The sequence below is a fragment of the Triticum urartu genome, chromosome 7A, assembly GCF_056163025.1.
Source record: "Triticum urartu cultivar PI428250 chromosome 7A, HENAU_Tu73, whole genome shotgun sequence".
Classification (NCBI taxonomy): Eukaryota; Viridiplantae; Streptophyta; class Magnoliopsida; order Poales; family Poaceae; genus Triticum; species Triticum urartu.
Genome location: NC_141879.1, coordinates 634,024,987 through 634,037,753, shown reverse-complemented (window position 1 = coordinate 634,037,753; position 12,767 = coordinate 634,024,987). Strand labels below are relative to the sequence as shown.

The following is a 12,767-nucleotide window of genomic DNA, read 5'->3' as shown; positions in this document are numbered from 1 at the left end:
GTGATGAACAACTTCTCCACAGGAAAATATACAAAAACACCCTGGGTTATGTTCTTAATTGAGCACAAGGCTTGAAAGAATGAGAAGATAAGAATGTTCGGATTCCCTCAGTTCTGCCCATGTTTATTCAGCAGCAGCATATGCGTGAAATAGTGCATGAAATCTGTTTATGACAAGACGAATGTGCAATGCACTTGTACTGTTAATAAGCTTACATACATTCTAAAACTGTAAAAGTTAACTCGAAAAATACAGTCATGCCTTTTAATTGACCACAACATTCACTCAACAAGGTTCAGTTCCTTTCAAGACAGAAGCAAATGTCTGCTTGTATGTTCTCTACAAAAACTCAGTTAGCGTTGGTGAAAGCAAATATAACATATATAGAACTGTTGTCCAATTGCACGAGAATTTCAGATTGTAGAAACTAGAATTGACATGGATATGCGAAGACCAACTGCGGAAAAAGTTTGATTCTAATAGTACTTTTTATGCATTGTCAGAATTAAAATTTATATGAAATTTATGGATTAAACATAACCAAACCAGTCTATTAGTATTCATGGACAAAGTAACCAAAAAATTGCTAGATTTATTTTGTTGAACTTTAGCAGTATAAAAAATATGGAGATGGCGCAATTTCATACGGAGATTGCATTATAGCAAGACTCGAGAGGAACACCAAGTTTTAGTTTGTTTGCTTGCACAATGAAAGTCGGCCTTTTTTTTTCTGTCACTCACTGAAACTAAAGCCTTTTTTAACAAGAGTGAAACTAAAGCAGATAGACTACTAGTCTAGTACTAGTAGGAAAAGGGACTCACGCTTGATTAATAACATGATCCAGGGTGCTTTTGTATATTTTCTGTGGAAGAGTTGCTCAGCACGTGTGCGTTCATCATGTCCCTTCAAACATGATCAAACGGTCCAGGATCCATTGGAGCATTGTATCACCTGAGGTCCCGTATCACCCGATATTCTCCCCCCCATTCCATCCACGCCTCTTCAGCTCTCTCTCTCCTCTCCCCTCCCCCTCCCCGCCGCCTCTTCAGCTCTCTCTCTCCTCTCCCCTCCCCCTCCCCGCCGCCTCCTCTGACTCCTTCGCGAGGGTTAGCAATTAGTTGCCGGCGCAGAGCACGGTTATGGGGTCGCCGGCCTGGCGCGGCTTATGGCGAGGCTTGTCGAGATGTGGCCGCTCCCCCTACACCGCGGCGCCCCCTCCCAGTCTCTACCTCGCCAGGGCAGCAGAGGTCCCCGATGCGTCGGGGCGCCGCCATCTCGCCGTGCAGCGGCACGCGATCTCACACATGCTGGGAACCATGGATCTGGCGCCTAGCATCAACACGGAGGAGTGGTGGAAGAGGAGGAGCCGGTACCACGGGGCGAGCTGGGTTCAGGCGCACGCTCCGTCGCGCTTCTTCTCGGCTACCCCCAAGGATCTACTGAAGGGTTCAAAGGCGGATCCGAGCGATCTTGCGGTGCCGAGTCCAGGTGATGATGCACACGGTCCCGGGGACATGGCGATGCACAATCGGTTCGCATCGGCACAACCGCTCGCGCTTGTAGAGCAGGTAAGGGGCTATCTTTGATCTTTGTTTGGATGCGTTCATTTCATGCATACATAAAGCACTTGATTTACCAATGTCAGTGGTGTCTTAGTAGACTGAGTCTGTATTTCTGCATCTTATAGGGTGAAGCAAATGTCCGTGACAATGATTATCCCTTGATAAAGCCTGAAGATGATGGTCTAACTGAAGCTATTAAGTGCTACATGTTGAAGACGGGTGCAGACCAAATTGTTCCTGACACGGTGAGATAAATGCTGTTGTTGTCAAGCTTTCTGTATGCTTGCCTAGATTGTTTCAGTAGACTTGTCTTACACAGATATACAACACTTGTAGCCACACTTGTATGTTACATGTTGATAAAAGAATATGCACATGAGTTCTGCATATGTATGTTATTACTGTTTAGCATTGTCCAGCTTGGGCCATGTATTCTTTAATTTGGTCCGGTATATATTGTGACACACCAGCACTATGTCGACCTACTATGATTGTTGCGAATCAACATGGTTTGCATTTATGATCATGTCTAGAATGTTGCTTCTTTCTTAATATTGACTATTGCTTATTTAAAGCTTTCGTCGTTCCTCAAGTGGGCTGCTGAGTATGGTGCAAGGGAAGATGTTGAGATTGTCTATCCATTAAGCTCACCCATTTCAATTGTGGCAAATTGGAGCGGTGATGGGATCATTAGTTATGTGAAGATGAAAATCAAGCAACTTGAGGTATATCACCGCAATTTTTTTGCACAGAATTGCCAGTTTTGGTGCACCTTAGCTCTCAGAGTGTGTTGACAATAACACTTGTAGATCAAGAACAACCAGATTTTAGTCTCCTTTTCCTCACTCATGATGTTCACATGTGTTTTCTTCGATCTGCATTGCTGTTCCGAAACCCCTCTTTTTTTGAAAAGTTTAGTGGATAACTGATCAATTGGTAATTCATCAAATCTGCTTTTGTTAAAAATAACAGGTAGCCAGTTCATTTTAAAAAAAATACCTCTCTTTATTTCCTGTCTAAGTAGCAAGTAAGAACACGGATTTAAAATACCTCTCTTTAGTGGATTTAAAAAAAATAACAAGTATTTAAAAAAAATACCTCCCTCCGTCCGAAAAGGCTTGTAGGCTTGTCCCTCAAATGGATGTATCTAGCACTAACTTGGTGCTAGATACATCCATTTGAGGGACAAGTTTTCCGAACGGAGGGAGTATCTAGCACTGAAATACGTCTACATCCATTTGAGCGATAAGTAATAATGTAATATGGATCGAAGTGCCATATTTTTTTTTGATAATCCTATTTATTACAAGCTTGAATTCTTTTTTCAGGTGAAGTGGTGGCAGATCAGATATCTGAGTAAAGCCGCACAAGCTGCTGGTGCAATTGACTCTAATTTTGAAAGAGGCTTGATATGTGTTGAGGTAGTCCTTTCTGAAATAGCTAGATACCACTTCTTTATTCTGATTAATTGAACTGTTCTTCCCAATGTACATGATGCTAAGGCATTTTTTTTGCTCTTGTTGTTTACTGAAGCTTCTTTCATATGTTAATTGATGTATACCGATTTAATAAGCTGGACCTTTAGATTTTGCTCAGCAAAGAATTGTTCTGTCCACTTTTCCTTTCTTCTGTAATTGCTTTACATCTTATGCGTGCTTTAGTTCATCTGTTAAGTCTTTAATTTTGTCAAAATGTTTCCTTCCTCATTCCAGTTGCCACTGCTGCTTGGTCTGTTTGCTGATGCATGTACTTGCATAAATGAGCCGGACAGCACTTATGGAAAAACAATGATAAAAGAAGTTACTAACTCAACTTTTATTTGTATTTACTGCGGATTTGTTATGGGTGTGTTCTTATATTATATATGAATTCCGTTTGTTTTTAAAATGACATTTTACTGTGACCTTTCTGTGTGAACTTCATAAAAGTTTATGAAAATATAATGGGAAATAGTCTCCATCGGCGCCGCGACATGACACATAATCTGCCATGTGGGCAACACATTTATGAAGGATTTGTTATTAACAATATTGGTTCGAAAATTTGCATGAGATTTATCATTATTATTTATGGGCATTACAGATTTGCTGTTAAGGCTCTTGTTCTTGCTGTAACTTAAACTTCCTCTTATCCACCCCCACATTGGCACATAATCTGCCATAGTTGTAACTTGGTTCCATTTAAACTTTTTATTCCAAGATGGTACTCCCTCCGTCCCACAATATGAGATGTTTTTACAAGCCATCTTAGCTTGTGAAAATGTCTTACATTATGGGACGGAGGGAGTAGTTTTTAATGTTCATATTAATTTATATGGGTCACTTCTCTCTGTTGGGATTACCAGGATTATATACTTTGCCCTCATATAAGATCTTGTGTTGGATCTTCTAAATTCTAGTGTTTTGATATTATGAGGATCTTTTTGTTTTTGGTTTTGGTACATCAATCATTACATTTTGTTATACTTAGATGATAGATCATTATATATGCAAGCACACACGGGCCACTTGGGCTAGACTCCTACACACATCCACATTGTAACATAAATGTTTCTGACCTGGATGATAATTCTACAGGTGCACGCTTATTTGTACCTCCCTCTAATACGCCGGAGAGAAATGTTGCCAACGCTGTCTTCTTCATATCATATTTTTCCTCAAATGCGCAGATTTTTTTCGCGAAGAAAGGTATCAAATTGCTGAACTTATATTATTCTTTAATTCTTGTAAAATAATTTTCAGATAGAGTGATGTCTGAGCTGCGGTGTACCTATACACACTATATTTTTTAGATAATTGTAATGCTCCGAAAACAAAAAATAAAAACATTGTAGTACTGTAGTTCTGAAATTTGATCATGATTTTATTTTCATTTGAGAAACATGTCTTTTACGTGGCGATCATAGAAGAACATAGAAATCTGTGTTGTTACCAGCGATGAGGGCATGTGTTGTTATAGAGTCTAGATGCCGGTATGCCTTCATTCCTTTGTCGTAGCCGATAAAGATGGCATGGAAAGCTGCGATCAGCGAGCTTGTGGAGATTGCCCTACTCCTACGTGTGCTAACAACCCCAAGGTGCGCAAGTAGTGGATCACTGGCTTGTAGCCGTTCCACACTTTCTAAGGCATTTTACCAGCGAGGGATTTGGTGGGATCACAGTTGAGCAAGAAGTTGACAATGCTCATTGCCTCCCCCTCCCAGAGTTCTGTTGTCATCTTCCTTTGTTTCAGCAGTGTGCGCGCAATTGCCACTGCTATTTGGTTCTGCTACACCATTTTTGTTCCAGGCTGTTTGGCATTAGGTGGGCAAACTCTTTAATTGTCAATACCAAGGCTTGCCACGTCGGTGCGAATCATGATGTTGAAATCTTTTGCTTTAAACTTGTTTAAAGTATCTAGTCTTCTGATAAAGAGAAATGTTTTTAGGTGGGGAAATATTATTTATTTCAAGCTTATTTCAAGCTCCTCAAAAGATTGCTTAATTGAATGGGAAAATCAAATAGTTCCATCTGTCTAATAGCAAAGTTAATAAAGTAAGCATGACTCAGCTGGCCTCTGACAGAGAGAACTGTAAAACCAATATTCCTTCCCTGGCAGCTCATTCAGAACATGAAGATATGATAACTCTGAAACAAAAAATGGCGAATGAACAATGAAGGAAAAGCAGCAACCACTAATGGTTAATAGAGAAAAAGTCTGGAAGTAAAAAATGTATGTAATTAAATTAATCTCCTTAAGTCCAAGGGTATAATCATGGGTATTCTTTATCAGGTTTGTTTATTAAATGTGTAGGAGAATCTCTATTCAAGGGCTTTATCATGGTTATTGGTTATAGCTTAGGCAAGCATGGATTATCGGTTACACTAACGAGTTAAATTCCTGCATTCTTTTTTTTTCATTGTCATCATGTAAATCGTGAACGTACTTTTTGATGTTTTTGCAGAGAAAGTTTCAGGAAGAAATCATTTTGAAGGCAAAGAACTCCAGCGTTTTATGTTTGGATGGTACCAGTGCTGAAGTGAAATCAAGCCCGAGAAAAGTAATTGCACAGTTGCGGCAGTTTTGCTATGACCATGGGGAGCGTGTTGATGTCTCATCTATCTATGGACCTGGGAGCGAGGTATATACTCCACCAGGAGTTGGTACATTCCATCTTGAGGTCTTACACTGCGAAAGATCCATCAGCTTTCCAATTTTGGCAAACAAGCTATATTTCAGAGCCTTCAGAAATGGTCACGGTATGTTTGTATTCAAAGATGAGGAGGATTTTAAATGTGATGAGGATTACATTGTGCTTGACTTTACGGGTAGTTATACCTCTGCTGGCCTTGGTCGGCATAGTGTCGGGGACACATGGATAGGAACTCAAGCTCTTAGACACGCATTTCATGTCATATCCAAGTGCAACGGAAGGTCTACAGATTTATTGAAGCAAGCTATCAAGATCTTCATAATTCATATAGCTGAAGCTGCACGCATCCAATGCGTTCTTGATGCAGTTTGCGAATCAATTACTGGTGAAAGGACTCATCTAGATGAGCCTAATTCACAACCTACCTGTGCACCATCTAGTGAGCCAGAGGCTGAGGCTGAGTCTGCTCCTTCAAGTGAGGCTGAGGCTGCTCCTTCAAGTGAGACTGAGGCTGCAGTTTCGCCAGCCGCTTCTCCACCTTCGAGCGCTACTGAGGCTGCTCCTGTTGCTTCATCACCAGCTCCTCCACCATCTTATTGGATTGCGACTTACGGACATTATTCAAATGAAGCTAAGGAAGCAATCGACGCGCAACTGACCAAGAATGGGAAATATAGCATTATTAGTAAGGATGATTATCAGATAACATCACTGGATGATATCTTGAAACAGATCAGGATATTATCCCGGGAAGTGCACAACAAGGGTGTATTTGCACACAAAGCAGACGACTCACTATTGGCACTGCCAAAAGAGTGTCCGCCTGATCCTAGTGGGAAGGAGGTAGAGTATCCTTATGCTCTATTAGAGGAGTGGAACACGGGCAAGATTCTGTAGAATGCTTTGCAGCAACTGAAGTTCATTGCCTCAAGATCAATGCATGATTCTATGACACCCAACAGGATCACATGCTTAGAAATGGGACTCCGTGGTGATGTGACATTTGGCATATGCAGGATGGCTTTTGACGCTGCTCCTTGGTGATGATTGCTCAATCATCTGGGGCGCCTACAACCAGAGTGTGATAGTGGTTTTGGTATCTCATATAAATCTAGTATGGATGTTATAACGTGAATGTATTTGTTGTCTTATAAGTGGCTGGCATCTTTTAAGTGTAACTGTGAGATATGCTGTACATTTCCTTTTCTTCATGAAATAACACTGAGCTGTATGGTTTATAAAGTTTAAATCTGCTGCCTTCCTTACTACTCTACAATGGCATTATACTTCTTGAAAGATAATCCCTCTGTAAAGAAGTATAAGAGCATTTAGATAATTAAAATAGTGATCTAAACACTCTGATATTTCTTTACGGAGGGAGTATAGAAGAAAAATGAAAATCTTTGGTATTCTTATACTGTCGCAAATAAAATAACAGTTTTGCTAAAGCACATCTAGACATAAAATAATCAATCAAAGCAAAAGAAGCAAATTGAATGTTTAGAAGGCTATTATGGTAAATAATATCTGGGTTTTTACTGGTTAAAAATGCCCCAACGTCTTTGTTATCTAGCTTTAATCTGGACAGTTTAAAAGAAGCGAATGGACATTTTGGAGGAGCCTTCAGAAGATTTGGGGATTTCACTATCATAAATGGTCCACATGCATGGATGCTACTCTTTGGGTATCTACAAGGCCGGACCATCAAAACGGCAGGACACTTTGTCATCCTACGCAGATCCCTATTCGTCCACGAACACGTTTGCCCATCCTTTTTTCGGCAAACCAGATGCAAATCAAGGGGAGGTTTGTGGGCATGTGCGTGACCGCCAGGCCAAACCCAAAAGCGTTTCTGGCGTGCAACGGTTACTGCGCATCGATGCCGGTCAAGCCGCTCCAGCGCGGACATGACCAGATCAGGATTGTGGCGCCGCCATCGTCGCTCTCCGGGGCTATCATCCTCCCCGTCACCTGGCTCCTCCGTGAAGGAGGAGATCATTCTCTTGGACGATGATGAGGAGGAGCAGGAGCCACAGCAACACCCGCACCTCCTCGCGGTGGCCGCCGCGATGGACCAGGAGTACTAGGCTGACATGGAGCTCCTCCTCGAGCGGTCGCTGCGCCGCCTCTCCGGCAAGTCAAGGTCCTCCCTCCTCCGGGTGCAACCGCATCCAAATGGGGCGCTGCGTGAAGGAGTACGTGGCGGGGACGGCGGGTCGTCATTTGGGTGGGAGCCATGGTGATGGTGGCCGTCATCGTCGCCGCGGCCTGGCGACGACATCGCTGTTTCATGGCGGGGCTCGCCGGACTGCCGCGAGTGGGAGGGCGTGGACTGCGGCGCAGTCACGCGTGTCTCGCTCGCCGGCCGTGGGCTCGGCGGGACGATCTCGCCGGCGGTGGCTAGGCTCGCCGCGCTCACGCACCTCAACCTTTCCAGCAACGGCCCCGCCGGCTCTATCCCCGCGGAGCTGCTCTCCCTGCACAATGCCTCCGTCGGCGACGTCAGCTACAACCGCCTCTCCGGCGCGCACCCGGACGTGCCGGTCGTCGGGCGGTGCGCTCGCCTCGCGCTAGAGCAACTATTTGTCCGGGCGGTTCCCGTCCGTTGTCTGTCTGGCAGTTGACCCCGAGCCCTCGTGCGAAAATCCACGTTCCCGAGCCCTCGTGTTGCTCAATGCCAGCAAAGTTTCCCTCCCAGTGCGTGATCCGCCCGGCACTCGCCGTGCTCGACGTCTCCGCCAACGCGTTCGGCGGGGCCATGCACCCGTCCCCCCGGCCCGGGTTCGGGAACTGCTCGCGGCTGCGCCAACCTCAACAAGCTCACGTGACGTCTCTGGAGCAGCTGGCGCTCCCGTTCAAATACAGGGGATGCTCGATCGCCTGTGAACCGCCATGCTCACCAATCTCGCAAGCTCGACCTCACCTACAAGGCTACAAGCTACAATGCGCTCACGGGCGAGCTCACACATGCTGGAGGAGTTCCGGCTCAGGAAGAACAACCTCACCAGCACGATCCTGCCGGCGCTCGGCAACAGGACCAGCCTCCGGTACCTGGACCTTCGGTCGAACTGCTTCGGCGGTGACCTCGGAGCCTTTGACTTCTCCCGCCTCGCCAATCTCACCGTCTTGAACCCAAAAATGCTACTTACGGGGCTGGAATTACGGAAGGAACTTACGGGGCTGTCTTGAACCTGGCCTCCAACAACCTCACCGTCACTATGCCCAAAAATGCTAAACGTACGGGCCTCTTACAGGAGTTTTACAGGCCCTTTCCTAATGATCTCTCCAGCATCTACTCCTGTACATCGATGACGGCCCTGCGCGTGGCTAACAACGAGATAGATCACCGGGTAGCTGGCGCCGGAGATCGGCAACATGCGAGAGCTGCACTTCCTCTCGTTGATCGTTTACGCTTTTACTAGCACATGAGCGGCATGTTCTGGAACCTCCGGGGTTGCAAGGACGTGAAGGACCTCGCCGCGCTGCTCGGGTCGTGCAACCTCGGCGCGCGAGACCCTGCTGAACGCCGGCTGCGTCGGCGACAACGTCAGCAGCATCCGGCTGATCGTCATGGAAGTACAGACTGACGGCCTCAACGTCCTGAACCTCGCCGGGAATCGTCTCACCGGCCCGAGCCCGAGCTGCCTCGGTGCCATGAAGAGGCTCTACTACGTGGACTTGTCCGGCAACCACTTCGCCAGGGAGATATCGCCGTCGCTGATGGAGGTGCAGCTGCTTACGTCGGCGATGGCCATGTCGGAGTTCAATCCGGGCTATCTGCCTCTCGTGTTCACCGTGACGCCGAATGGGGCGTCGGTCATGCAGGGACGCGTGTACTACCAGGTGTTGGCGCAGCTCCGTCCGCACCCGCCGGCGATCACCGTAGACACGATCGGAGAGGAAGAAGACACACACAGAAACTTTGGTGGCGCACAAACACCTGCCGCACGAACGGCGTTTTCTGTTTTTCACCTCGAGCTCGATCTCGCTCACCACGGAAAAATGCACAGGTGGGATGGGGGCTTTATACCTGCGTGCGCAGACACGCCATCCCGCGCTCATACGCACCCACTCACCCACTCGCCACGTCCCGCGCGCTCCGGCTCGCGCACGCACGCGATCGCCGCGGCCGCAACTCACGCCCGACGCGGTCACTACACCCGCACATTGCGCCAACTAACTCGCGCACACACGCACGCACCCACGGACACGCACGCACGCTCCCGCGCCTGCCACGGGCCGGACCCGACGTGCCCAGCGCGCGCACACACACGCGCACGCGTCCGAGCCCGCCTTGGCTTATTGCCCAACATCGCCGCCACGCTCAACCTGAGCGACAACGACATCTCCGGCGCGATCCAGCGAGAGGTCTGGCAGATGAAGACGCTGCAGGTGCTTGACCTCAGCTACAACAACCTCTCTGGGCAGTTCAATGCGTTCCCGGCGGGGAATCTGAAGCTTTGCGGCGAGGCGATCCCGGATTCTCGGTCCGCTGCGGCAAGAAAACATGGGCGGCGACAGGCAAGGCTTCGTTGTCCAAGACCGTGGGCAAAAGAATCCTCGTGGCCATCGTTCTTGGTGCCTGCTTCGGTGTGGATGCCATCGTCGTCTTGCTCGGAGCCTCGGACTCGCCGTGATCGCCATCAGAATGTTCATGTCGAAATCGAACGGATCCGTCAGAGACGGCGGAAAGTGCGGCCCTGTTCGACTACTCCATGTCGGATCTGCACTGGATGAGTCCAAGGACACGATCTTGCTCATGTTGGAGAAGGCGGGCGGCGGCGACCCGGCGAGGAAAAGCGTCACGTTCTTGGACATCCTGAAGGCGACGAACAACTTCAGCCCGGCTGATCATCAGGTCGGGTCGCTACGGCCTGGTGTTCCTGGCGGAGCTAGAAGGCGGCGCGAGGCTCGCAGTGAAGAAGCTCAACGGCCACATGTGCCCTGGTGGAGCGGGAGTTTCGGGCGGAGGTGGAGGAGCTGCTGTACCCGTCCATGGCGAACGGCAGCTGTTGTGTTAATCTCAATGAACCTGAACCTGTAACGCTAGTGTTCTGTTTTCTGAATTTTCTGAATATAACGCCAGAGGCACGCTGTGTTCGTGCTGCGGCTGAATAGGGCCAGTGCTTACTTTTCCATGTGTATATCGTGTAATCGTCGGCCACGATCACGTCCAAAGGATGGCGCGGGTAAAACGGATCAAGACCGTCTTAGTAGGATCAGAAGGAATATAAAAGAAAGAAGGACCGTGATATTTAGCACATGTGTGGTCGATAGCAAAACTATCACACTCTGTGATTAACTCTCTTCCACGTCCATCCCTCTCTCTAATTACATACATGCACTAGAGGACAGAAAAGCTGATGTCATATTAGATTCTCTCCTATTTCAAAAATTCAAAATGTTTTATAGCTTAAACTGTTGATCCGATGCAAAAATCGTTTTCACATAAAATATTCGCCGCGATGAGATTTTCGAAACTAGATCCCATGTTAGTTTGTTTCGACGAATCTTTTTTTCAGGTCAAAAGTTACCATGCCTCGGCTACATAAGTTACCAAGCCTGTGGTATGCAACTTACAGTGCTATTTCCACATAAGTTACCGGGGTTATATTTTTCAGCAACCCCCCCCCCTCCCCCATGGGTCAAAAGTTACCGCGGGTGTTTGATACATAATTTAGTAGGTACGTGGTTCATATATTACCATGCTATTTTTCACATAAGTTACCGGGGTATGTTTTGAACAACCTTTCTCCCGATCAAAAAATTACCGTGGTGTTTCTCGTAAGTTGTCGGGTATACGGTTCACATATTACCTAGCTATTTTCACATAAGTTACCATGAGGAATGGGGTATGTTTTTCAACAACTTTTTTCCCTTTGGTCAAAATTACCGCATTGTTATACATAAGTTATCGAGCATGCAGTTCGTATATTATCGTGTTATTTTCACATAAGTTATCTGGGGTAAACGTTTTCAACAACTTTTATTTCTCCCGGTCTAAAAAGTTATCACAGTGTTTGTACTAAGTTATCATGTAAGTTACTGAGGTTATATTATTCAACAAGTTTTTCTCCCTATCAAAAAAAGTTACTGTGGTGTTTATATGTAAGTTATCGAGTATGTGTTTCGTATATCATCGTGCTATTTTCACATAAGTTATGAGGTATGTTTTCAACTACTTTTTCTCGGTCAAAAACATTACCATTGTGTTTATCCGTAAGTTATCGAGTCTGCGATGCGTATATTAGAATGCAATTTACACAGAAATTATGGAGGTATGTTTTCAAACAATTTTCCCTCTAGGGTTAAAAAGTTATCAGGGTGTTCATGCGCAAGTTATCGTATATGTGGTGTGCATATTATCAATGTATTTACAGATAAGTTACCGTGATATGTTTTTAAACAACTTTTTTCCCTGGCCAAAAGTTTACACGCCTACGCCAAGTATGTTACCACGCCTACCGTGCATATATTATCATGTTATTTAAACACAAGTTAGCGGGGTTATATTGTCCAAAAAAATCTCGGGTCAAAAGGTTACCAAGGTGTTTGTGTGCAAGTTATCATATCTGTTGTGTGTATATTATCAAGGTATTAACACGAAATTTACTAAGGTGTGGGTTCTTGAACAATTTTTTTCCAGAGCCAAAAGTTATACGTAGGCTAAGTAAGTTACTAGGCATACAATGTGTATATAATCATCCTATTTACATAGAAATTATTGGGAGTATATTTTCGATATTTTTTTTCTTCGGGGCGAAAATGTTACCAAGGTGTTTGTGTGCAAATTATCATATCGGTACTGTGCATATTATCAAGGTATTTACATAAAAGTTACCGGGGTAAATTTTTAAACATTTTTTTCCTGGCCATGATGTAAAATCTACTATTGGCACTGCTGTTGCAGCGGCTTGAGACATCCATCAAGATGGCCTAGTAAGTGGAGTAGTATGAACATCTACAAATGGAAGAAAGAAATCCACGTGTTGCACCAGCTGCTGTTGTCTGAAGGAAAACTTCAGACTAACTGATGCATGTTGTCTGAAGAAAAACTCGATCATAGCTAGTG

The 12,767-nt window shown here is 45.6% G+C and overlaps 1 protein-coding gene and 1 pseudogene across 1 annotated transcript; both read left to right on the top strand.

Annotated features, from left to right (window-relative positions):
* Positions 1 to 1,140: 1,140 nt before the first annotated feature.
* LOC147960856 (uncharacterized) lies at positions 1,141 to 6,592 on the top strand. The gene is made up of 4 exons (XM_087533937.1): positions 1,141 to 1,569; positions 2,892 to 2,984; positions 4,140 to 4,250; positions 5,507 to 6,592. Exons 1-4 carry the CDS (start codon positions 1,141 to 1,143, stop codon positions 6,590 to 6,592), a joined length of 1,719 nt encoding a protein of 572 aa, XP_087390063.1.
* Positions 6,593 to 7,788: 1,196 nt separating this feature from the next.
* On the top strand, positions 7,789 to 12,330 carry LOC125519164 (uncharacterized; annotated as a pseudogene).
* Positions 12,331 to 12,767: the final 437 nt, after the last annotated feature.